The 25,923-nt window shown below is 41.4% G+C and overlaps 1 protein-coding gene across 1 annotated transcript in view; it reads right to left on the bottom strand.

The window, feature by feature from the left end:
* Nucleotides 1-25,923, bottom strand: part of THSD7B (thrombospondin type 1 domain containing 7B) — a 334,912-nt gene that overhangs the window by 82,731 nt on the left and 226,258 nt on the right. The window contains exons 14-16 of the mRNA XM_049809853.1: nt 24,858-25,052; nt 20,287-20,550; nt 2,269-2,447 (exon numbers count right to left, since the gene is read on the bottom strand). Of these exons, the coding sequence (XP_049665810.1) occupies nt 2,269-2,447; nt 20,287-20,550; nt 24,858-25,052 (638 nt within the window). The remainder of the gene's footprint in view (nt 1-2,268; nt 2,448-20,286; nt 20,551-24,857; nt 25,053-25,923) is intronic.

The raw sequence follows: 25,923 nt of genomic DNA, 5'->3' as shown, positions 1-25,923 counted from the left end.
AAACACAATATAACACAGTAGCCAGTGAAAGATAGAGCAAATCTCAGCACCAAGGTGATTTAGCTTTCTCACTTCTGTTATCAAACAAAAGCAAGTAATTTTACTGCAGGTATTTAACCCAAATTATATAAGAAATAATTAGGATGGCACATATTTATATATAAAGAATCTATAGACCTTTGCTCAAGGATTTAAACACCACCCAGACTAGAGGAAACAGAAGACAATCTGCCTTGCAGTGGATTAATGATATGTGTCCAGCCTAGCTAAACAGCAGCGCGATCAGCTAATTTAGTTTACCATCTGGGTAGGCAACTTGTGCATGCTGCAATGTGCCTAAGGACCTCGATGTTTCTAAATCAGCGCTGGAAGTCAAAGTCCAGTGGGTGCAGAGCAAAACTCCTTCCAAACTGCGCAAAGAACTGAGAAGTGTTTGAGGAGTTAATGAAGAGAATCATGCACGCAATATGTGTAACTGTGTGCATATCTGAGTGTACACATACATACATACATATACACACACTTTCCTTATTAGCACAATTTCTTCTTATCCTAAAAGGTCCAAAATATACAGGATCTGATCCAATCCTATAAATCTAAATTGGAAAAAGGTAATCCATTGGTGTGCTAAACCAGCTAGCAATAGCTTCTGCCTCAATCCAAAAAAACCCTAACCCTAAAACAAACACAAAACCAAACAAAACCCAAACCAAAAACAGTAAACCCACCACACCTAAAAAAACCCAGACCTTAATGCAATTCTAAGGTGTCACTACTAGAGCCTGCAATAGAAAGCCCTCCAACGAATTCAATGGGTTTTAGATCGAGATGCGCGTTCCCAGTCAAGAGGCAAAAAGCACCAACCACGTTTATATTAATACCAGCCGTGGCACTTTGCAAGCACTGTGCACTGATAAAGTGTACAAAGACATAATTTCCAAGTTTAAACAATTTCCTTCCTTTAATATCTTCTGAAAGGCTTTTGAAATTAGCAAATCTAATGCGTGTGGGAATAGGCAACACTTTATAGCAATAAGTTTACTTTTAATGGAAGTAGTCTGCTGTGTCTATGGGTAACAAACCCCAGTATCTTTTCATTACAAAGGAGCTTATTGTTACCATACAACTTACTGTGGGATTTCATTTTGCCTCTCTGGTGATCCGTCTGATCTATTAAGAAAAGCACTGAGGTATGGACAACATACACTTTATTGCAGTTTTATATTTTCATAGTCCCTGCTGCTTCTGTTAGGCTGCTGCCTATGAATTTCAAATAGTAATAAGGAAAAAGAAAAGGAAAAAAAAAAGTATTTACCAAGTTTCTCACCGGAAAAACATAAACTGTGAAGAAAATGAGGCAAGTTCAGAATCAAGTGTTAGAAGTGGTGCTGCATCCCGGGACACGAATGCTGCAGCAACGGTAGTACAGAAAAACAACCGGATCCACCAGCTCTAGCACCTACAAGCCACTACGCAAATAAATCTTTGTATGAATACTATTAAAGTACTACTACACATACTATGCAACATATTTTTACATATATATATATATATTCATAACTTATATATGAATTCCCTTCAGCGTGACTGTTTCTGTCCTATTAATTAATTTTCATGGTTGAATCTGAAATAAAGGAGAGGCAAAACTAAATAGCACTTCATCAGTGTTAATTAGTGTTGAGAATTAATCAGCAAATGTAGGAAATCACTATTAGTTTTGCAGAAATGCATACAGCATTAAGTAGCATTTAAATAGATGATGATCTTTTTTTAAGAGTAGCAATTTAAAGATTATTTTCCTCTGATGGGATACTTCAATATTGAATATACAGAGATTAATATTCAAGGGAACTTGTGTTGTGTTGAAGGGAAACGTTGCTAAAAATAGCAAGATATATTTAACAAATGTTTCTACAGCAACCATAGTCTCAGAGAATTAAGAAGTTTGAAAATATCCATGACGTCTGAGCTCTCTGATGTCTATACACTGTCCAGGTCGGATTATTCGTCCATGGCTTCCTGTGCTCTGGGAGATAAAAATTTCTTCCTATAAGAAGTACGGTGTTTCAGGTCAAATTCTGCTGTTACATGAGCATCTCACCCTCAATCCTCAAGAAGTTCCGAGGATTGCCTACAAAATCCGACACCAGGTTTGATCCCAGAGATAACTCCTATTTTTAATTTCTTCACCAGCACAGTACCTCTTGATCACAATTCAAAATACAGTAAGCACAGAGAGGTTTCTGTTGTTTATTTAATGCTGCTCACCTGGTTCTTGAGATCCAGCTTTGGGCAGGGACGACCTCCATTGTAAGGCTTCTCCTTAAGCCACTTGGATCGGACTTTAACCCCCGGTCCACAAGAAGAGCTGCAAGGGGACCAACTGGACCAATCGCTTAATTTGCAATCAAACGGGCAAGGGACCGTGCAAGATTCTTCAATGTAACCTAAAGCAAAAATGTAAGAAAGGTTTTAATCACTGCACCTAATGAACTCCTATCCTCTGATGTCTCACTGCTATCTGAGTAATCAACACAAAATGAGAGCTTCTTAAAGAGAAGACATCTGGCAAACTGACAATGCCCTCCCAATGCAAGATTATGATATTACTTGTAAAGAACAGCAGTGACTAAAACTATTTCTACTTGGTTTAGTCCAATGAAGGCCATGATAAAACTGACTCACGTAAAGGACACACACTGGCAAAAGTATCTGTTGTGAAGCTGGTGGTCACCAACATCTTCCCCGTGAGATTGTGGCCATAACAACTTCTGGAGAACTAAGTAGACAGCCCAATTTTGTACTCCTTTAGTATTATGCTAGCCATCTCCAGAGCGGCACAGGCAGAGACTCAGAGGCTCTCTTCCCAGCAGGCAGAACCAGAGGACAGTGGAGGCACCAGAGCTGTGTTTTTGGCAGCTCCCACAAGATGCGTGAGGCACCAGTCTGCAGCCAGCCAGCTGGAGCAGTGTGGGATTCGTTCTTGGGAGAAGCAGATGAAACCTGGCTTCCTACTTCTTTCTGGTAGTTCTCTTTATACATCTTTCCAACTGTTTTGCCTATTCTGCTTTTCATAAACAGCATTTTAAAGCTTTGCTTTCACCTTAACCTGTCTTGACATAAAAGTCTGTTGTCGTTTAACCCCAGCAGGCAACTAAGCACCACGCAGCTGCTCACTCACTTCCCCCCCAGCCAGTAGGATGGGCGAGAGAATGGGAAAAAAAGTAAAACTCATGGGTTGAGATGAGAACAGTTTAATAGAACAGAAAAGAAGAAACTAATACTGATAATGGTAACACTAATAAAATGACGATAGTGATAATAAAAGGATTGGAATATGCAAGTGATGCACAATCCAATTGCTCACCACCTGCCAATCGATGCCCAGTTAGTCCCTAAGCGGCAATCCCCCTGCCCCCACTCTCCCCAGTTTATATACTGGGCATGACGTCCCATGGTCTGGAATACCCCGTTGGCCAGTTGGGGTCAGCTGCCCTGGCTGTGTCCCCTCCCAACTACTTGTGCCCCTCCAGCCTTCTTGCTGGCTGGGCATGAGAAGCTGAAAAATCCTTGACTTTAGACTAAACACTGCTTAGCAACAACTTAAAACATCGGTGTGTTATCAACATTCTTCTCACACCAAACTCAAAACCATAGCACCGTACCAGCTACTAGGAAGACAATTAATTCTATCCCAGCTGAAACCAGGACAAAGTCCTCCCAAGATCATCACCTCTCAAAATCATAATACCAGATATCTGCAGGACCAACACCATCCTGAATTAAAACCCAATAGGTTTTCTCAGGGAAAAAACAAGGTTCCTCCCTACAGGCACAGGCCCGCAGCTGGTTTAGCAGCTGGCATATAGGAAGAGAGATTTTGCAGAGCCCAGCACTGGCTGTGGAGCTCCTGGTGTGTAGAAAGGTGGTAAAGGGTGGCTGAACCCTTGGGGACTCCAGGGAATTACTGGCACCAGTCTTGGGTCAAGCAGTGTGGAATAGCTTCTGCACCTTCCCGCCTACCGTGCTGCATTCGTTCTCCTCAAGTTTCTATTACCTGCTTGTCATGTCTGTATGTACTATTTTAATTTAAACAAAAAAGAGATTTCATGTTAGACCATGAAAGTCAGTGGCTGCTAAGATCAGCCTTTATTACAGGCAGATTTGACCCGCTGACAGCTCTGGCAATGACGGTCATGGAAATAACTGAATTTCATCTCTACCGTATTTCTGATGTTTCTAATTTTTCTGCCCTTTCTTTCTGTTTGGTTTTCATTGCACTAACACTTCCTCTATATTCCTTACCTTCAGAATACCAAATTAGCTCATTGAACTACTCTTTTATGAAGGGTTTCCTCACTCTATCAAGGTGACAGTCACTGCAGCAGGGAGGAAAAAAAAACCAAACCAAACAACAAAAACCCGAAAAACCCAACTCAGAAGCAGCTGCCCTCCAACACCCCCAGACAACAGCTCCAAACAACCAGGAAACACGGAGGCTGAGGTACGGAGGTTATTCTGGCCCGGAGCTGGATTTACCGGCTCTGCCATGCCCGAACTTGCTGCTGCTGCCCCAAACCAGGACCATGTTACATCCTGAGCATCAACCCACAGCAGCAATACCCCGCTTCCCTCCTGATCTTCACGCTGAAGTCAATATCAAGAAAGGTTTCAGACTTATTTAGGCATCCCCCACCAGAAAATATCCTCCTTCTAGAAGTACAAAACCCCCGATGTTGTTTTTGTAAACAGCGCCTTAAAAAATGCTAGAAGCATCAGTAACTCCCTCCTTCAGTTCAGCAATGCTCTATTTCTTCCCTCTTTTTCCTTCGTGATGGTAGTGTTCCCTCTTCCTTTACGGCGGCCACCGCGTAGCCTGACAGCTGCAATCATTTCCCCAGTAACTCATGCTGTAACTCTTCCCTAAAGCTGCAGACCTGTCCCCATACGGTATGCTCTGGTTTTCTTTGCTACCTCTTATCTCTGTATGTTGCGTTGTCTTTTCCTTTGCAGCTCCAAAGCCACTGGAATTGGGTATCTTAATTATTTCCGACCCAATGCATTACAGCGGTGTTCACATGTTTGAAATATTTCAACTTTGCATGTTTTGTATTCTCATCTAGGTGAGATTACACCCATGCACACACATATACAAATATTTCCAAAACAGACTCGCCTTTTTCCCCCAAATGAAACTCCCAAATATCTCACTAATATTCTATTCCACCTGCTTAGGTTGCCACTCAAAGCAATTCATAATACATTATGATAAGCAAAAGAAATTTTCTCATGATAGATTTATGAGAAGCATTTCTTAGGCAGTTCTCCAAAGAGTTCTGTTCCACCACCATATGAAATATCATTTTTCCTTGGGCTGTGTGACAGCCTAGGTAATTAACTCTCAACAGAAACAAAGAAAGTGCCTTGTTTCAAAGTAGGATTAGACAGAGGGGTTATCAACTTATCAGTGAAGGCAAAATGGGCTAAGCCTTTTGGCAGTTCAAGACCTACCTCTATAATAAAAAGAAATATAACACAAAAAAAGGAATATAATACAAAAAAGAAATATAATACAAAAAAAAAAAAAAGAAATATAAGACAAAAGAAAAGTTACAATAAACAAAGCTAAAGAAACTTATTGTATTCCATCACCAGGAAGTGCTGTGGGGATCCCTCAGTGAACCACAGAATTTCTAAAGATGTCCTGTTGCTAAGAGGCCAGCTCATTACTTTTTGAGTTTCCTTACCCATATTTCTAAATTACATTAAGTATAAACAAACAATGGCCAGCCAATAGAGCATTAAATTACTATACTGCCCAGAGGAAGTTAATTCTCCATATTGAACAATGCTACAGAATCAAAACGGAAACATTCTTTCCAGCTCTTCTCACAGGCTGCCATTATTTCTTCTATCAATCATTTGAGGTTAATCCTATGCTGAGATACCCATGGACCAAAGATTTCCTTCAACAAAAATTTTCCTCCAAAAATCTTTATGTGATGTATCCTTTCTGCTCAGACAGAGGATGCCTTTATGGCTATCTTTTTATGAGAAAACTAGTAAATAACGTTGTACTCAGCTCATCCGTTGCCTATAAGAATGGGATATTTGTTTTCCTCTGTAGGAGCCGAGCAATGGCTTGCCATTGCCAGGGTGCTGAAAAGGCTTCAGGTTGGACACAAACAATAATCCTAGTATCAGCATTCCTAGAAAACTTGTAGCATTGCCATGGTGCATCTTACAAAGCAAAAAAAAGGAAACAAAACAAAACAAGGGAGATATGCTATTAAAACAACGTATTAATAAAGAATACTACATTCAGGCTATTATCCAGAGAAATACACCTTACCATAACAGAATATGAATAAAGGAAACAGCATAAACACATTTCTGAGTTATTGTCACTCAGCTTGGGGAGACCAACTCAAGGTTGAGTTTACACAGCTGGTTTTGTCAGTGTCATCCTTAAACATCTCACTCATCCACCACGTTCACCATTCTTCTGTCCTCTGCAGAACCTGGGATCAAAAATTCATTGAGTTTCCAAGACCTTCTATGGAAAAAGATGTCCTCCTCTCCCCAGCCCTGCTCAGCCTGCTTTTCATGTGTTCTTCTATTATTTCTTGAAGCTTCCTTTAACCCTTTTTTTTCCTAATTCTACAAAATCTCAAATACTGTTAAAATAAAGCTCATTTAATTTAGAAACAACAGATGAGAGCCTCTGTCCTGTCTGAACCAACAGCAGGTTCCTGAACACCACAGAGCTGGAACTGCACACACAGATGTCGCAGGAGGTAGCGACAGAAACACCAGTGCAAGGGATATTTAAGTAGGCATTTTGAAACATACGACTCGGAATAGTCCTGAATTGGCAGGAACAATTGAGCTGGATGATCAAATAAGCCTTTTCTATGTTTAAGTGCTATTGTTTTACTACTGAGATGCTGCCAACGTAATGGGATGAACAAATGCATTTACCTAGGCTACACAGCTCTTTTTACTATTATTTATTCATTAAGAACAATGTGCTTGTTGCTCTACAAGCCACAAATGGAGTCTCTTCCCTAAAGTGTCTATAATAAACAAAGCACCCACAGATTACACAGGATGTACTGGGAAAGCTCAAACACATGATGTAGCAACCATTACTCATCTCGTTTCTTCTGTGCAGCCCAAGAGACAAAGCAATAGCGGGTAGATTAATAAAGTGAGGATGATGGTCTGGTAAGGTGTCAGAGGTTAAGGCTCAAATACACGGTGTAAAAACTGTTATTGTCTCATTTCTGCTGTGGAACCCAAAAGAGCTAAAGCAATAGGAGGTAGCTAGATGATGGGCTGGTGGGTGTCAGCAGCACAGACGCATGAAGAGGCTGTGGATTGCACTGCAGTGCTGGGGGGGAGTTTTGCAGTAGCACAATTTCTTTTCCACCTACACAAGATGCTGTACGTATCACCCCAGGCACAGCCAGCGAGGGGCTGCAATGTCCTTCTGTGCCCCCCTCTATATTCACAAATGGATCCTGGTGGGAGAAGCAGGCGGTTAGTAGGTTTGCAAGCTAACGTAAGACACTGGCATCCACCTGATTGTTGCACTTCCAAATGATAAATTTGCTGCGGGTGTAAGGTCTGCACACAGCGTTAAACAACAGTGCCAACAGGATTCCAAGAGGCTGACTTAAAAGTGATTCGAAAATAAACAACATTTCTCCAGCAGCTTTGGAAACAGATGCTTCTAATTGAATTGGCTTTAAACTCATTTGTAACCTCTCTAACATTTTTCATCATTTCAATTAACAACTTCTAGTGGTTCTACCCTTGTTAGTAAACCTTGAGGTGCTTCATAAAACTCAAGGTCATTACTATGAGAGGGACAATTCTGTGCATCACTGCAACTGCCACTAGTAATAACACCACTAATTTCCCTTGGAGTCTACAGGATAAAAGAGATCACCCTTTAACAACCAAGGCAGCAGCAGAGTGGACAATGACACAGAAGAAATGTTTTAATTACACAGACCAAAGGTAGAGAAAAAAATTGATTCATTTTGCAATTAATATTTACATTCATTTGGTTACTGACTGTGAAATATGTAGAATAACACCAGTAAATCCATGTGGTGCTAGAAGTCTAATAGCTAAAGACTTTGTAAGGGAGACCTGGTGGACCATGGCACTCGGTGGGCCAGATTCTGCTCCGCTGAAGCTTTGGGATCTCCTGCAAAGCAAACTTCACGTTTTAACTCAGGTTAAAACTCAGCATTGAGCACAGACTGCAGTTAAGAGACTGACTCCACCAGCTGATCATAGCTCTATGGTTGGGTCCTTCCCAAAGTGCCGCAGATAAGGCAGACAGTGGCGATGGGCCACATGGCATGACCGAAGGCTCCAGAAGCTTGTGAGCTACAAGGGGAGCACCTCATCCTAAGCAATCCAGGTTCAAACATTAAATCCTGCTGCAGGGGAGAACATTATTAACTTAAGGAAACTAAGCAGAGTAAGTCTGGGAGTCTTAAAGCTGCTAACAACTTCAGCTGCATCTGAAAAGGATGTGATATTGCCATGGAACAAATGTTTAATTTTATTTTTTTTTTTTTAATACACAAGGATTTGAGAGATTTTATGCATTATTAGTTTGCTAGCTGGGAAATTTAAAAGATAATCTAATGAATACATTCAGCAAATGCACTACGAAAAAATCCAGCAAAAATAACTTTCACATCAAATATTTTCCAAAGCTGAAATAATGGACGCTTAGCTAATTTATTCCCACTGGCTCTTCTCAACAGAGGCACACGCTCTCGTTATCTCATGGCAGACTGATTATAGATTCTAAATAGACCAGAGAGGACTTGTAAAGAAAGCTGGTAAGTTTAACTCAACATTATTGTTATTGAAATTCATCCAAAGGTTGGTTTTATTGCTCAATTTCACAGTCTCTATAAATCCTGACGAGGCGGTTGGGTTGATGCTGACTTTGCATTATGATTCCTAATTTCTTTTGATTTTGCGTTACAGTTTTCTTCCTTAAAGAACTTGCAAGCTTACACTTTGAGTTACATACAAACCATAATAGTTGATATATTTAATCTTTTAGCTAAATAAGAAAATCTTCATTAATTAGCACACTCCTTGTAACAGATTGCAGAACAAGCTGAGAACTCTTCCAGAGAAGAGAGACTCATCTGCTGCCTTCTGAGTGCAAATAAATAGTGCAAATAAATAGGACTTTACAGTGTACATTCATTTCAAAGGGAACTTTCTATGCAGACAGGCAGAAATCCACTGCACAAATCTGTCTGGACTCCAAAACCAGCTGTGGAAATAATTCCCCCTCCTCCTGGGGCTGCTCCCCTGCAGTGAAGGGCTGGGCTGGCTGCTTGGGAGCCCTGACATCTTAAGAAAGTCCTTACTCAAATAAAAAAATCATCCACTGGGATCAATAGCAGTTAGGGTAGTACCTCAGCTGTGTTTTCCTATATACTCTGCTCATCACCCTGCCACTGGGAAAATCATCTACTTTGTCCAAACACAACCAAGTAGCTTGTTTTTTCTTTATCGGTGTCCTCATCCTCTGTATATCAGGAAAGAAACTCATCCCACTGTACTTTATTATGAATTGTTTAGCATATATGTTCTGCAGGCTACTCTATTCGTAGTAAAAGCAGACTTTTAAAACAAACCTGAGATTGTGTTATTTTTTAATATTATTATGAGATTTATATAATAAAATAAGGCTAAAGTCCGAACACACTTTCGCAAAACATCACAAAGACAAAATTAAATTGTACACAGATCATCAAATTCCCCTCCTTCTCCTACATCTGACTTCTCTCAGAGGCCCAATTGCACAATAGCTCCAAAAATAGATGTACATTGCAGAGTGCTCTGAAGATCAATATAGACTTGGGCAATTTGGACCAGGCTGGAAGCATCTTCCAGAGCCAAGAGTCCATCACTGGGAGAAAGCTGCCACCAAATGTCACCAAAAATATCTGCCCCCATCAGTAAATCATATATTGCCTGAAGGTCAATGGTTTCAGGCTCTGCTGGAACACACTAAGAAACTCAATTTCAGAGTTTGGGGCCCTCCGCGGAGAGCATCTTTCTGCCAGCTTCTAAAGATACAGCGTTAGGCACTGTCAACACAATATGCCACTTCATTTCAGCTGCCAAGCTACAACCCCAAGACACAGACAAGCCTCATTTAGACAGCTTCCCTCAGACAACAACACGACGGTTTCCATTTTATGGAATGGGAAATAGTGATGCATTTCCTTGTATCCCGATAATTAGCAAGTATTGTGCATTATAATACTGCTCTTATTTCAGACAGAATAAAGCACCAGATGACTCTGCAGAAGGAAGGAACACAAAGCTATTAGATCCATGTGCAATTAATATTATCAAGAAAGCTCACAACAACATGAAAAAAACCTTTTTTTTTTTTTTTTTTTTTTTTTTTTTTTTTTTTTTTTTGAGATGTACATTCCTAGTACTTTAATTTACAAACTCAAGAGGCATTACCAAGTGTAAGGGCCTCTGTTCACGAGCAGGTCACACAGGCACTGAAAAGGCAGGGAGAAGCTTCGGAGCCCGCAGCAATCTCTGTAGCCTCCCTCCCCGCTGTCACGGGAGGCGAGTGACACAGTGACCTCTCAGATCAATACATTTAAATCAATACACTGCCTCAATTCCTTCTCGTCTCATCGACGCTAAATGAGAAACCTAACTACACACTTTAATTATACTGGCACTGTTTTAAAGATGCCACTAACCATTATCAGCATTAGGAAGATCTGTGAGCGCTTTTCTGAAGGCCAGGTAGCTGCCGCGAGGTCCAGCCTGCTCTGATAAGGAGTTTCACTCCTGCTATCAGAGGTCACCTTGCTGCAGAGGCAGGGATACCTTCTTAAATAAAGCTGTACTATAAAAAACATCTGATGGAAACAGGTTTTTAAGAAAGGCAACAGTTCTGGTTTTCCACAGCTTAGGCACAGGGAGAGCAGCACAACTCATTTAGATGATGGAAAACCTTGAGATGGAAATAGGACATTTTTGTGACGTTAGCAGGCCCCAGCACAGAGTACTGATGTACTGAATTCCTGATAGACTTTTGTTTCAATTTTGCAGCGTGACTTTGAGCACTCTGGTTGTGTAGTTCAATCTCCTCTGCTGGAGGACTTCAATGAATTCAGACAGAAGCAGAAAGCGATGCAATCTTGTTAAATAATACGATTTTTAATGGTCACTCCTCCATGTTACCAAATACAAATGAGATCCAAGATTTCATAGAGAGAATCTCTGTCCGTAGCGAGGGATATTAGAAGTTTTGCAAACCAGGCTCTCAGCAATTTAATTTACACCATCCTCATTTGCAACCCTTGGAGGACAGAGATTTCAAAGTATATCTCAGACCCAGGAAATAGACTAAGGTAGCATAAATTCTCAGTTACTCATCACTATCATTATGATAATCCTTAGAGCAGACTGAGCTGAACTTTAATTTTATCCACGTTTCCTAATTCAGGCTCATTTCCTCAAATCTTCTAAATTCAGCTGTTGCTATGTTTCTGAGTTGGTCTCCCAAACTCTTTGATCAAGCAGAGTACATGAGGCACCTTAAAAGACATCCACTACGTGCCCATGTGCCCCTGTCATGCTAACTTTATCACTGTATGCAGTGCTCCAGCAAACTCATTGCTGCTCAGGCAGTCAGCTCGTTTTATTCAGACACTGGCCTATGTGTAAAAACTGGAACTCTTCTTTTTGCAGGACTCTCGTTCCATACGTGCAGAAACACATGATGTTGCTTTTGAAGATCTGCAGAATATGTCAGATGTAAAACCCTGTAACTTTCACTGAAATCCACTAAACACCTACTATGTCCACCTGCCACAGGGCTCCCCACCAGCAGTAAAGATATGAAACTGTGACTTCCCACTGAAAAATTATTTGTCCTTCATTTATTTGCCTGAAAGTCCTACTCATCAGAGCTGTATAAAAGGCAATCAGGTTAAAAAAACATTGAAAAATAATTAATGAAGAGTCTTAGGCTAAAATGGTATTTCTTCATACTTCCAATATAACATATTAAATGGAATGACACATAGGGAGAGAAAAATGTTAATTCTAAATCTATCTTTGTATGATCACATTTTATTAGAGCCTTGCTTCATAACAGGCTGTATTTGTGACAAATGCGTTATTAAGGCCGAAGAGACGGGCCACATTTCAAAGAGATACCCTTACTGTAGCCTACTGCAGAAATCAGGGCAGTAGATCGCCCAGTGCATTAACTTGCTATCAAAGCTCTCCTAAACCTCCAATAGACTATTTCTACACCGAGTTACTATTCTACACTAAAAACGTTCCCAACTCCCATGGAAGAGCTTTAATCAACCTGTCAAAACCAGAGAAAAACTGACTGAGCCTAATAATGGAGCACAGACATGAGCAAGGGTGGACAGAGGTGGTCCGGCAAGTGGAGGCTGATGGTGATCATCAAACACAAGACAGACTGTTTGAGGTTAGTAAAAAATCATTCCTTCACATAGTCTGGTACTGCAGCCTCTTCAAAGGGGTCATTTTATGGAATGCAGCAAAAAGTATAAAAGAAATTTGGGCAAAGACACACTATAAGGATTTATATTTAGAGCCAAGGCATAACAACAGACATCACTACGACTAAATGCAGCACCCACAGAGGATGCTGCTCAAATTGCTAATCCTCTAATTTTTTCCTCATAAGATGCATGCTTGCTTTCTGTAAGAAGATAAAGATCTAGAAGAATGTGCATTTCTACAGACTAATGCCTCAGGGGAAGTCTTACCTTGCTTTAAATAAGCTTCTTTGATAGCCAGTTTGACCCATTCAGAAATAACGTTTTTGATGGGTGTTTACCTTTGATTCTGTTGCCAGAAAAACAAAGAGAACAGCAACGTCTGAACAGTTGTCTTGTGATCCAATTTCATTTGATAAGTCTTTTAACATCCAGAAGGAAGAACTGTGGCCAACTTTTCTTATGGTGAACAGATTTTGGAAAAAAAGGAAAGGAAAAAGATAGGGAATAAATCAATGTTCTTTGAGCACTATTATGAGAGCAATATGTAAAAATCCTGTAGTCAAACCAGAAATGGAGGGCAGGTCCTTTACGGGCTCTGTTTCTGTGCTTACAGCTCCCCTGGCAGCCACAGCTGTAATTAAAAGTGCCACTGCACACCCAAGGAGATATGTAGAAATGTCAGAGAGAGGTCCAGAGGAGAACCCAGCCAGGAATTTGGGGCTAAATTTAGAAGCTATTTAGCTTTGAGATAGCAGAAAACCAGTCAAAGGTGACAGTGGCTTTGAAGAGTCCTGAAGTGGGGACATGAAGGTAGGACAGGCCTGTCTACAGCTGGCAACACCTTTCGGCCACCTGTGACCCAAACCCAGATGTAATTCCTGTGCCAGGGGATGGAATGGGATGGGCAATAAGATGAAATTTAGCTGAAACATTTTCCCCAAGCAGTCTTTTAAAAGCTTTGTCCTGGTAAGTAATACAGTCATTTTTCTGTAATAAAAAGGCCACAGAGAGATATACCGCGGAGACACACAGGAGAAACCACAGAGAGAAACAGGAGTACTGTAATATTTAATGAAAGCCAAATGCCAAAAGAAGGGTAGGGTAATCTGAACACTGGGTCTACATGTTATAATTAAACAAAGGTGTCAAGACCACCTACTACTCCCACAGTGGAGGCATCCCGAGGCTGTCATGTGTGGGGTCTGGAGCTGGGAAGAGGACAGCCTAGGCAGGGTTGCCCGTTTTCCTTGTAAAAGAAATGAGGCTGTCAAGAATCAGGCCTCCAGAAATGAGGCCTCATCCATAAGATGTTTGTAGGATGCTGTTTATGGAAGTACAGAAACCACTTAAAACTAAAACTAGTTAAGATTCTGGAATTAATGGTTTGTGCTAATTTCATTTAGACTAAGACTGAAATTAAATACTTAGGAATATTTTCAAAAACACAGGTGAAACTTCTGTTCAGAAAAGTTTCTATTTCTGAAGATTTTCAAAACAAAATCAGGGGTTTCTGCACCAATTTCCTTCTTCAAAATAAAATTTACCAGATATGGAAACATGTATACCACATTAATTGCCAGAATAGATACACTTTCAAAAATAAACAGGCATTTATTCAATGTAGCTTTTCCAACTTTTTTTTTCCAAAATTGTTACCTTGCTATCAGCCCAGGATAGACTTGGCTCACATTTCCTTAACTTATTAAGCTCTGCTTATAGTTTTTTGAGCTACACAAATATCATTTTGCAGAACGATTATTAAAATCTAGTGATCAAAAACTACCTGAAAATAGTTCATTTCCTCCTACAGTGACGCCGCAGGGTTTCAGAGCAGGTCCTTGTGTTGACTCACACGTAGGTCATGCAATGTCTACCAAGCTGGTGGCCAGGAGTTTCACAAAAGGGAGCATAAACCCCAGAGGAACGCCCCCGGTAGAAAAACAGCACTACTCTGGGCTGACCTTTCAGAAAATCAAACTTCATGAGGCTTCCTACTACCTGGTTTTCAGCCGTAGGAGTTAAAATTCCTGATCCAGGACCTTTGCATACTGTCCTAAATCTCTCAAGGTTGGGGACATGGCTGATCAGGACAGAACCAGCTGGCACACACTGCCCTGATGTGCCTCGGAGCAGGGAACATCCCTCCAGCAAACACAAAATCTATGAGTTTTCACATCACCAAAATTTTTAACTCCTCCTGGTGCATCTGTTTGCTAATCCCACCCGTTTGGGATTAAAGCTGACATTTTCAAGGAGTGACCTTGCCAGCGGCATTCCCAGTAGCAGTGTTAGATCGACCCGACTGGGAAGAGCTGAGTGACACCCCTGCATCAGCAGGTGCCAGGGAACCCTCTGAGCATCCCAAGTCCTCTTTGATTTGTCCACCCGCAACTAAACCACGTACAACAAAACACAGCACTGTTGAGAATAAGGAGGTATATGAGCACCCCTGCTGTGCCCTTCATAAATTTAGAGATAATTAAAGCTTTTTAAGGTGACTGTAGGTTGAAGCTAACTGCTCTGTGATTTAAAGCCAGGATCTATTTGTCTGTTGTGTCTTTCTTCCAGGTTCCTGTTGTTGCGAGCACAGCATAATTTGAATAGTATAAGCGCTCTTCATAAATTCCTGTTTTCCATAAATTGCCCGTCGGATCAAAAGCAGAACCTCTGTGCAGGAGCACAGAAATCTTGAGCCTTTGATTTGGAACAGATGAGGCACCCTACGTTCCTCGAAGATTAAAAAAAAACCCTATTGGCACAGCACACAGAAAAAGAGAGGCAAAGCAACTACATGAAATAATTCAAAACAAAGGAGGTGGAAATTCAAAAATAGTACGAGGAACTCAGATGACAGATTGAGAAGTGGATGAACTGCAATTAAGAGGACAATTTCATGTCCAAAGAGGATGTTCCAAACACCAGCCAGAAAACAGAGACCCTCTGGACTAGCGGTGAGTTGAACGCAACATAAACCATTCTTCTGATGGGAAGACAAATTGAGGTAAATTATCAATTACATTTTTGTAATGTAGTTAGAGATAGTTACCTCTATCCAAATTAAAGGAAGGAAGAGTGAACCAAATCCAGGAAAAAGAATTAGCTCAATTTGGAAACTGCAGGTCACTCATTTCTTGAGCTTATTGAATGGGTGATCAAGGAAAACGACGACACCACTAAAATAAAGCAGTAGACTAAACACAAAAGCCAGTCATGAAAAAAAAGCTACAGTGCGGTTTTTCTGGACATCAGAGAAAAGGGTTGGTATGGAAAGGATAAAATTCAGAAAAGTCTGGGGCTTGTATTTTTAAGCTTGTCATACCTAATGATCACAAGCTAACTCAAGTTTAATTGCAGTGAAGATAGATAAATTAGTCAAGGTGTGACCTGTGTACCCACTACAGTTGACCCAAACTATTCACACAAGCTGTGCTGGGTCAGGGCGGAGGTCCCTCCAGCCCAGCTCTTGGGTCCCAGCAGAAGGAACCATAGACACCAGGCAAGTAGTGCATTTCCATTAAGGCACAGCTGGAATGCTTTTGCCTTCACTGGTTTTGGACCTGGGGATACTCTGTATGCAGTAACTACAGCACTGGGGAGAAAATCCATTTCCTGTTGAGAAGGAATGCTTAAAGGGTTAATATATTTGCAGATAATAGGCTTAGGAGAGTTGGAGGCTAGACTGACTGCTGACAAACACAGATGAGTAGACTAATGATGTTTCGGTTTGGGTTTTTTCCCCCCAAGTTGCAAATGCAGAATTGCTCACAAAACTCAGCGTAAGATCAGGGCCTCAGACCCTGAACCCCTCTGAGCAGTGATTAATTTCTACATTAGACTCAAACTCACAGAACACTCACTTGATAACTATGATACATTCGCATAGTAAATCACATTGACACGAGTGAACTAAACCCTACTGAACTGGTAAGTTCAACAGCCAGGTTTCAGTCGGAAAGTGAAAATCATTGCTGTGACAAGGCAAGAGCCCACAGTTTGCTCTCTAGAAAAGCTACAAACTGACCTATTCTATGCTATACCATTTTTATTGTCCTATACCTTGCACTCCTGGCATTATCAAGTCTGGGACAAACTTAAATCTACTTCTAAGGCAAAATTTGCATCCTTACATCTGTCTTTCTACATTTTGTAAAAGTTCCTCAAAAGGACCCAGCAAGGAAGTGAGGTCTAAGTCTTAAAACTTCTCACTTCTGTCCTGGTTCAAGGGAAGGAAGGAAAAGCACTGTCCTGCAAAAGGAAAAGAGCAAGAAACAAAGAGAAATCAGAAGACTTGAAAGAAATAAAAGAGGAACACACCCCCACATCTCATAAAGCAAGAACAATGCCTAGATATCACAGTGATTGTCATTCAATATATAAGGCAATAGCTTAATTAGCCATAAATATGGTCAGCTAGCAAATGTTAAAAGGTCACCTGATACTAATTGTGAACAAGACAAACCGAGCTGCTTAAAAAAAACCTGTCATGAATAATTTCTCAGGGCTTAGCAATTCTGCATGCTTCTGTAATTTGCTCTTCTCTATTATGGTTGAAAAACATTCTGCTAATTATTAATTGGATAATGATTTGTTTCTATCACTAATTCAATAATGTGTTCAGAAGTGCATTTTAAAAGCTTCCAGCTCTAGAGACCATAAATATCAGGCTTATTGTGGTGGGTTGACCCTGGCTGGATGCCAGGTGCCCACCAAAGTCACTCTATCACTCCCCTCCTCAGCTGGACAGGAGAGAGAAAATACAACAAAAGGCTCACGGGTCAAGATAATGACAGGGAGAGATCACTCAGCAATTACCATCACAGGCAAAACAGACTCTACTTGGGGAAACTAGTTTAATTTGTTACCAATCAAATCAGACTAGGATAATGAGAAATAAAACCAAATTTTAAAACACCTTCCCCCCACACCCCACCCCTTCTTTCTTCTCAGGCACAGCTTCATTCCCGATTTTCTCTACCTCCTTCCCACCAGTGGCACAAGGGGACAGGGATGGGGGTTACAGTCAGTTCATCACACGTTGTCTCTGCCGATCCTTCCTCCTCAGGGGCAGGACTCCTCACACTCTTCCCCTGCTCCAGCATGGGGTCCCTCCCACGGGAGACAGTCCTCCACAAACATCTCCAACGTGAGTCCTTCCCGCGGGCTGCAGTCCTTCAGGCACAGACTGCTCCAGCGTGGGTCTCTTCCAAGGGGTCACAAGTCCTGCCAGCAAACCTGCTCTAGCGTGGGCATCCCCCTGCTCCGGCGTGGGGTCCTCCACGGGCTACAGGTGGAGATCTGCTCCCCCGTGGAGCTCCCTGGGCTGCAGGGGGACAGCCTGCCTCACCAGGGTCTTCCCCACTGGCTGCAGGGGAATCTCTGCTCCAGCGCCTGGAGCACCTCCTAACCCTCCTTCTTCACTGACCTGGGGGTCTGCAGGGCTGGTTCTCTCACTCCTCTCTCCTGGCTGCTGTTGTGCAGGTTTTTTTCCCCACTTCTTAAATCTGTCATCCCAGAGGTGCTACCACCATCGCTGATGGGCTCAGCCTTGGCCAGCGGCCCCACCGACTTGGAGCCAGCTGGCATTGGCTCTATTTGAGCCGTGGGGAAAGCTTCTAGCGACTTCTCACAGAAGCCACCCCTGTAGGTCCCGTCCCCCCCCAAACCTTGCATGCAAATCCAATACACTTATCTTCACTTGAATGCTCTGGTTGAAAGGCAGGTTCTAAGTGATGTAAGTGGAACCTGTGGAGCTTTCTGCCCACTTTTGGGCACTCTGCACCCAAAGTCACCAAAATATCCATGTTAGCTGGAGACCGAGGCAACGCTACTTTCCCGCTCCCCTTGCAGGGAACAGAAGGTGTTCAACACTGGGTAGCAATTAGGAGCTTATACATCCTTGGTATTAAACAGGGGTCTGGCTGGAGATTAATAGTTCACCCTTCGGGGAACTTATATGGGGCATCCAGAAGGTGGGAACGTTTCACCCCGCCTTTACATCCCGCTTCCAAACCTAAAGGTCTTCAGAGCACTCTGTAAACAGAGCGCAGGAGGAAGAGCATACGACAGGGCTCTGCTGTACGGTACTGACCACCCCTCCCAGCCTCTGATGCGGGTCCTGTGCCGGGGCCACGTTGCAATCCTATCTGCTCAGATAAAAAGCTGAAGACAAGAAAGGTAACAATAATACCCTTGAGCTACCACTCCCTACTACCTCCCTAAGAGAAGCCAGACCATTAAAAATGCCACATAAATATCACTGACAGGAAACAGGCTTCAAGGTTATTCAGAAAAGCCCCACGCATAGATAACTAGCTCTTTTTAATAGTGATAAAAACTTTGAGTTTTTCAAAAGAGCAAGTCATGGCACAGGCAAACCCACCTTTCAAAACCCAACAGCTCCCTTTTTACAGAAGAAAAGGTAATGTTGTGGGGGAAACGTATAGCATTCCTCCTTCATGGGCCACAGAGGCATAATCAATTGGTACAACAGCACATTGTTGAAACACAAACCACGGAAAGCTGCTTTATGAATCCGTGCAGCCAGCTGGAACAGCCATCAACAGCTGTGAGAGGAATTCACTCCAGGACTGAATCACTTCATTAGGGTGGGTTTTTTTTCCTTTTATTACATGCAGCTCAGGCTGCTGATCCTCATCCTGAAGACCCTCCATAGAGCAGCCCCACTTCTTTCTCTTCTCCCTTATATACTCAGGAACACTAACGGTTCCCACTGTATCGCTTAATCTCCTCCTGAGACATCATTTCTCCCTCTCCCATCATATAGCTCACCAGCAGTCTTCCAAACTGCTACATCACACTGTGTGGTGTTCTAAGCTTTTTGACTGTAAGTCAGAAAGCATTAGTGGTTTGGGGGCAGCATGGGTAAGGAATTTGCCCCTAAGATAAGGGCTTTTATCTGCAAATTGATTTAGCGTAATGATTGCAATGAACTGCAAATCATGGAAACTGGGAGAAAATATCCAGATCGAATGACATTTCCTGCTTGCTCTACTTCTAATTCTGCCCTACTTCTGTGTGATACAGGCTACTTGATTATATGTGAAATACAAGTGGACAGAACCACAGCCCAGAGCCCCAGCAAGCAGTGACACTGGAATGAATATACGTATATCAATTTGAGCTTGCGACTGGCACAAAATTGCAAGGATGAGACCACCGGCTGCTGAAGTCATGTGGACTTGGCATGAGCAACAGCAGGTGACATCACAGGGAGTTTGTAATGAAATACGATTATCTCAAGAAAATTCCCGATTCCTTCATTGAAAACAACCATACAATCCTCCAAATACAGTGAAAAGGAATAATAATTTCTAAACAAGTAAAAGCCGAAGTAGGATATACCTTCAAACAAAATGCTGATTGAAATTTGCCTTCTCTTAAGCTTATATTTCTATGGGATTTTCAGAAAAATAAAAGAAATGTCTCTGGTATTCTGACAGCATAGCCAACTTCAGCCCTCTTCTTCATTTCCATTGTAGAAAAGCCAGCAGACCCTTACACTGAGGAAAACCTCAGTAGTAAGAGCAAAAAGAAGATATTCGAAGAACAGTGTTCAACACTCACAGCAGCCTTGTGAAAGCTGTTCCAGCAAGTACACAGGTACACACCTACGACGGGCTCCAAAATGAACCACTGAGTGGATAACTGTGCTCAGCATCAGGGTTATTTACACGCGTTGTGCGCTTTTTTTAAATCTTACCCGAACTGCTACAGCGAGATGGTTCCACGAGTCTGCCGGTCTTATCGTAACAGGCAATAGCTCGCAGTCGTACACCCTCGCCACACTCCTTGGTGTCTCTGTGGGATCTCATTCCCAAATGCAGCTCAGATGTACCTCCTCCAATAATGCAGTCGGACCAGTTTCCGTGGGGCTGGGAGGTAAACACCTCGCAGGGGCACAGCTCTGTTTCAACTTGAGGATAAACTTCTGTATTCTGGCATTTGTCTCGCTTTCTGCTTCGCCCTGTTCCAACCACAGAAATCTGTTTGTTAGCTTAACATCTGCTACTTTTGATAACAACACGTCATATTATTTATACTTGCATGAATTCAACACATTAGAACCTAGACAATCTGAATGTTAATATCCAGAAACATTTCCGAAGCATCTATTAGCTGCTGCCAGTGCTCTGGAGTGCAAGGACAACGTATTTATCTCCAGGGGCAACCAGAGAACTTGGAAATACTGTTTTGATGGGTAGGGCAAGGAGCAAAACGCAAAGTCTTACTCTGCTAGCGGTCTGCCCAGAAAATGCTTTGTAATTTTATATAATATCATTTTCTCTAATTATCTGATGAAAATAAATTGATTGTTTTGTCTCTATTTGCTCGCAATCAATGGTTGCTAGGACAACTTCCAGAGGACTCTACATTAGCCACAACTTCTTCTTTGAGGCTACTTTACAAATTAGTTAAAGATGCACTCTGCACACAAACCACACTTTGAAGAAAACAGAAAAGATAATCCTTGGTAAATTATTAGGGCTGGAAAGCATTTCAATGATTGGATTTGGTTTAATGTTTTCTTTTGCTCTCTTCTTTCAACAGGTTTTAAAAGAAGGCTCTTTACAGACCTTTCAGTACCTTCACAAAGCAGAAGCATTCAAATAAACCTGTGGCACAGTCCTCTGCAGCTGCACTCTCCATGCCCTGTTCCTGGAGGACTTCTAGGCATAAGAAGACGTCCCCAGTACAAGGAGAGATAATGTAAAGAAGAGAATTCATGCTCCCTGCAACCCTACAGCTGCCCCATGGGATAAAGGCCTGTATAGAGCCTCTAAAGATAACATCAATGCTTTTCTTGGCATGGGTTAGCCAACGTGACATGGAGCAATCTTTATGCTGGCTGAGCTCAGGAGCGTCTGCATTTGGGCATCTGCACAGAAGAGGAGAATTCCTCTTCACTAACAAACTGCATCTATATCCCATCTTCAAAATGTGCCTTGGGGATCTTGGATGCGCTAAAAATACTTCTGCAAGAAGTTTTTAACGCTTTGATCTCAAAAGAAATGTTTTCTCTTTGGTATTGCGCACAAATAAGATACTAAAAACAAAAAATAAGTTATATAACCCAACCCCCCTCTTTCTAGTCTGGAACCAATAGTCATTTCACCACACGTCACCCAGAGCACAAGCTGGCTGCCATCAATACCTGTTTGCATACACGCGTGTACCTCCAAAGAGAAGAGCACCAATTGCAGACCCTTAGTATCACTATCCTTCAAGCCCCGGCTCTCTCAAAACTGTATTTTCAGAGTTCTGGGGAACATAAAGTTTGCCAGCACAAAGGGATAATAAACACAAAGAAATCAAATAGTGCCAACGTCTTTATATTTTTATTTTTATATATATATATTTATGAGCATATTCAGGTAAGGTATAAAGGTACAACTCCATATACTTAAAGGAAAGTCTTTTAAAAGGCTTTAAATAGATTGGGAGCTCTCTAGTGGCATTTCCAGCATTTTATGTTTGATGAGCTGACAGAAGCCACAAACGCAGTGTATATGTACAGCTGTATGTTCTGCGTTATTAGTAAATGTGGGAATTTGGGACTTGCTCATGTTTTGCCATTATTACATGAAGCGCATCAGACACAGGTAAAGATGCTAATAATCTCACACTTATACAACACTTTTTTCCCAACTTGCCCTGCCATCTGTTTTGTAGGAATCTTCTCTCTAATGAAGTTGCTATGAAAGCCCTATTTTGAGGGCAAAAGTGGCATTTGTCCCATGCTCTTCACAAAGAAGTAGTTTTAGAATTAGTGATGATGATATTTCGATGATCTTCACAGACTGCTTTAAAAATTACTGTTAAAAATACCACCTCCATAATTTTCAAGGACATAAATTCTTCAATTAAATAGCGCTTTTTTTTAAATTAAATTTCCGAACACTAACAAATACAATCTATATTAAATATTATCAGGTAGTACAGACTGTACATAAAAATTATAGGAAACATTAAAAATACACCTTCCTACAGAAAATGCATTGTATCCATAGCACAGTGAATTAACTGACTGTATTAATTAACTGAAGACTTACTAAAATCTGTGTTTTCATTATAATGACTTTGAATTTTGATATGTTCTGTAAAAAGTCTTTTGCTTCCTAAGTAATGACTAATTTTATATGTAGAGTCTATGATTACTTACTAAGTAAAATGAATAATACTATTAAAAACTGAGTGGGAGGCAAGCAAATACTTAGCAAACAATTAGCAGATCCCCACTAAATGACATTGTTAATGATCTCTTATAACGGAGCCGAAGCATTCACTTGAGCATAGACACACACACTGATGAACAAGGAGGTACAATTCATGCGTGCTTACCGAAAGGTGAAATACAAATGGATAAAGGACTCTCTTAACACCATAAAGTACTTCCCAAAATAGCACTTTCCTTAAATCTTTGGACTGAGTTCACACGGATGAGATTTTTTCAAGACTTTTGGCCAGCTCCAATTTTCATGAAGTTCTATGCAAATACAGGTCAGCACTAATCTTGTCGACCTCCCCTTTTGAAATGTGGTCAAACCAAACCCGATGCCTGATTAGGTCCCCCCTCGCTGCTCTCCGTGCTGTTGTGCCGTCCCCACCCCAGCACCACCTGGGCCACCCGCTGCATCTTCACCACTTGCTTTTCAGAACACCTTTGCTGGGACTGGGCTGAGATCACGAGCTCCTTCCTGGCGGGAGGAAGGGAACCCAGCAAGGTTGTATGGGAGAGACTGGCGGTGTTTGGTCACAAATGCAGTGCGGGTGAGCAGACAAGCCATCCAAACCTGAATATCAGAAACCATTTCTGGTCCACTTACTTGAACAGATCTATGTCTGATGTAGAACAGAGTAAGAAACGGGATAGGTAAGGTAGAACAGAGTAAGAAACGGGATAGGTAAGACCACACTGTTGTGTAACTTGCACACATGTTCATAAAGAAAATTCAGATTTAAAACTACCTGGAAGTAAGTATTCACTTATTTCTTACAGTATCATATTTTCTATAAGATCAGGCACCTATTGTTCCGATAGGGATAGAGGATTTCTACTATTATGAACACACAGGCATTGATACAGAGAACATTTTAGACTATGCTCTTTTGACAGAAACAATAGAGTATTTTATAATAATGATTTTTATGTAAAGGAGAAATCTTTATCCTTTAATGAGCTATACTCATGAATGGCAGCTTGAAGCGATTATGTCTGTATACTGTAATTGTTAGTTACTAAAATCGTGGATCATTCCAACAGTAACAAACTGAATAACAAGACAGCCATGCAGCCAGGTACCAATGAGTACAGAAGAAAGGAGCAGTGGTCGCCTCCATACTTTGCTGCCATCCAGTTCCCAGGCATTATCACAGTGGATATTTTTACAGCAATGTTAGTATTTTACTCCATAGTAGAAGTCTTTGAAGTTTCACCTCTATTAACAGAGCAAACTCAAGCCAGCTGCACCACAGCTCTCAAACACAACCCAGAAATGTGGGAAGATGCGAGTGTTCAGGATAACAATAACAGTAAATTTCTTGTAAACCTTCTGAAAACAGTAGAAGTCATTTTTATTTGATTCGGCTATGTGTCGTGCGGCGGGGAGTAAGACAACTCCTAACAAAACACGTGGCTCCAAACTAAGACAACTCCTAACAAAACAAGTGGCTCCAAACTATTAATGTTACAGAGTTTTAAAACTTTTCAGTTTGATCAGCATTCAAATAATACAACAAACCACAACAGCAAGTATGGGAGACTGCTCTATGAAATGGTTTGAACTAGAGTTTTTAATGAATACATGTAAAAGATCAAACAAAACTGTATTAACGATACTGTTTTTTCTTTATTCATGATATTAGTTTGCCCTGGTGAACTACTGGATACTGCTGAGCACAAAATTCCCAGCTTTAAACTTCATCCAGATTTCAACAGTCTTAAACAGAAAAACGCTGTGATTTTTATCCTTGTATACACATTTGCTGCATGCTTCCCAAATTAATAGGTCAGATAAACTTGCACAATGCATAGTCACTGTTTTATTTGGTTTCTGCCTAAAAATGGCCTTCCCCCACTGAGTTTTTCTGCACTATTTTCATACCAAAATGTGTGTGCGTAAAGCAGGCAATGATGGGTCTCAGATCAAAAATCAATTAAGGATGATAACTATTCTGTCTGGATTTTCCCAAAACCCCAACGCCAGCCCACCAACATCTGAGAAACATTATCCACAAGTATCACCATCAGATAAATACTATAAAAGATTATACCTGTGAGTGACCGTCTCCTACTTCTAGTTGATTCACAGTCAAACAAGCATGCTGTAAATTTAGACCAGGGGGTAAACGTGCAGTCATCTTTGCAGGGAACGAGACACTCCTGAACAAGAGGTGGCATAGCTCCTGCCCACTGCAGGCAGTCACCGACATCGGCAGAGTCGTCGTGCTCTGACAGGCACGTAACAGCTGAAAAGTAAAGGTACAGAAATCTTTACAGTCTTATATATATTGTATTATACTCTATGCAGGCAGTACTTGTGTTCTATGCAAGATTCACTTCTCTGGGTTAACAGGATAAAGCTGATTTATTTTTAGGTCATTATTCATGCGTCACTCAAAGATGTGCTAGAAGCTTCACAAAATCATAAAGATGCATTCTTATTTGAGCAGTTTGTTATCTAAATGATGATATAAATTCAACATTCTCAAGGAGGCCATCATTTTAAGGGTTGGGGCAACAGTTTAACCAATGATACATTCTACGACCAAACAAGAAAAGATGTAATACTGTGGCTATGTGCCATAAAGCATATTTGGTTGAGGCCAGGATCCCCAAGCTGTGATGCACACACTATACATGGAATTGAAACTGCTTCAAAGTGGGGGGAAAAAAATTAAAAATATAAAAAAAGCTTCCTTCTCCAAAACTTCCATCTTTTCCATATTTCAGATGAAGGGAACCACTGTCTGAGCAGCTTTCCCATACAGAATGGTGACCTCTGCTCTGTCTGAGCCGCAGATGCTACAGCTAAATGCTTCTTGCAGCAAGGTGTAAACACCAGGTCTGCCCCCTCCAAACTGAGTTCTCTAAATATTGTGCTACCCCTTGTGCTCTCCTGCACTCTGGCCATCTGAACCTTTGAACCTCTTGCATAAATGGAGATGTTTAGGAGGAAGGGCACAAGAGTTCAGCCTGTGGCCATGATAGGGGCTGCAGCCACTGCACTTTACTAGCTAACCTGCTTTTATGGTGCACAATAGCTCGCTATAAGAGCACTACTGAATGGATCCATTAACAGAAAAAAAACCACAAAAAACAACTGCTCCGTACGTCTTA

This window comes from Accipiter gentilis, chromosome 1 (genome assembly GCF_929443795.1).
Source record: "Accipiter gentilis chromosome 1, bAccGen1.1, whole genome shotgun sequence".
In the NCBI taxonomy this organism is placed as follows: domain Eukaryota; kingdom Metazoa; phylum Chordata; class Aves; order Accipitriformes; family Accipitridae; genus Astur; species Astur gentilis.
The sequence above is the reverse complement of the archived record's forward strand: the minus strand, read 5'-3'. Positions and strand labels throughout refer to the sequence as shown.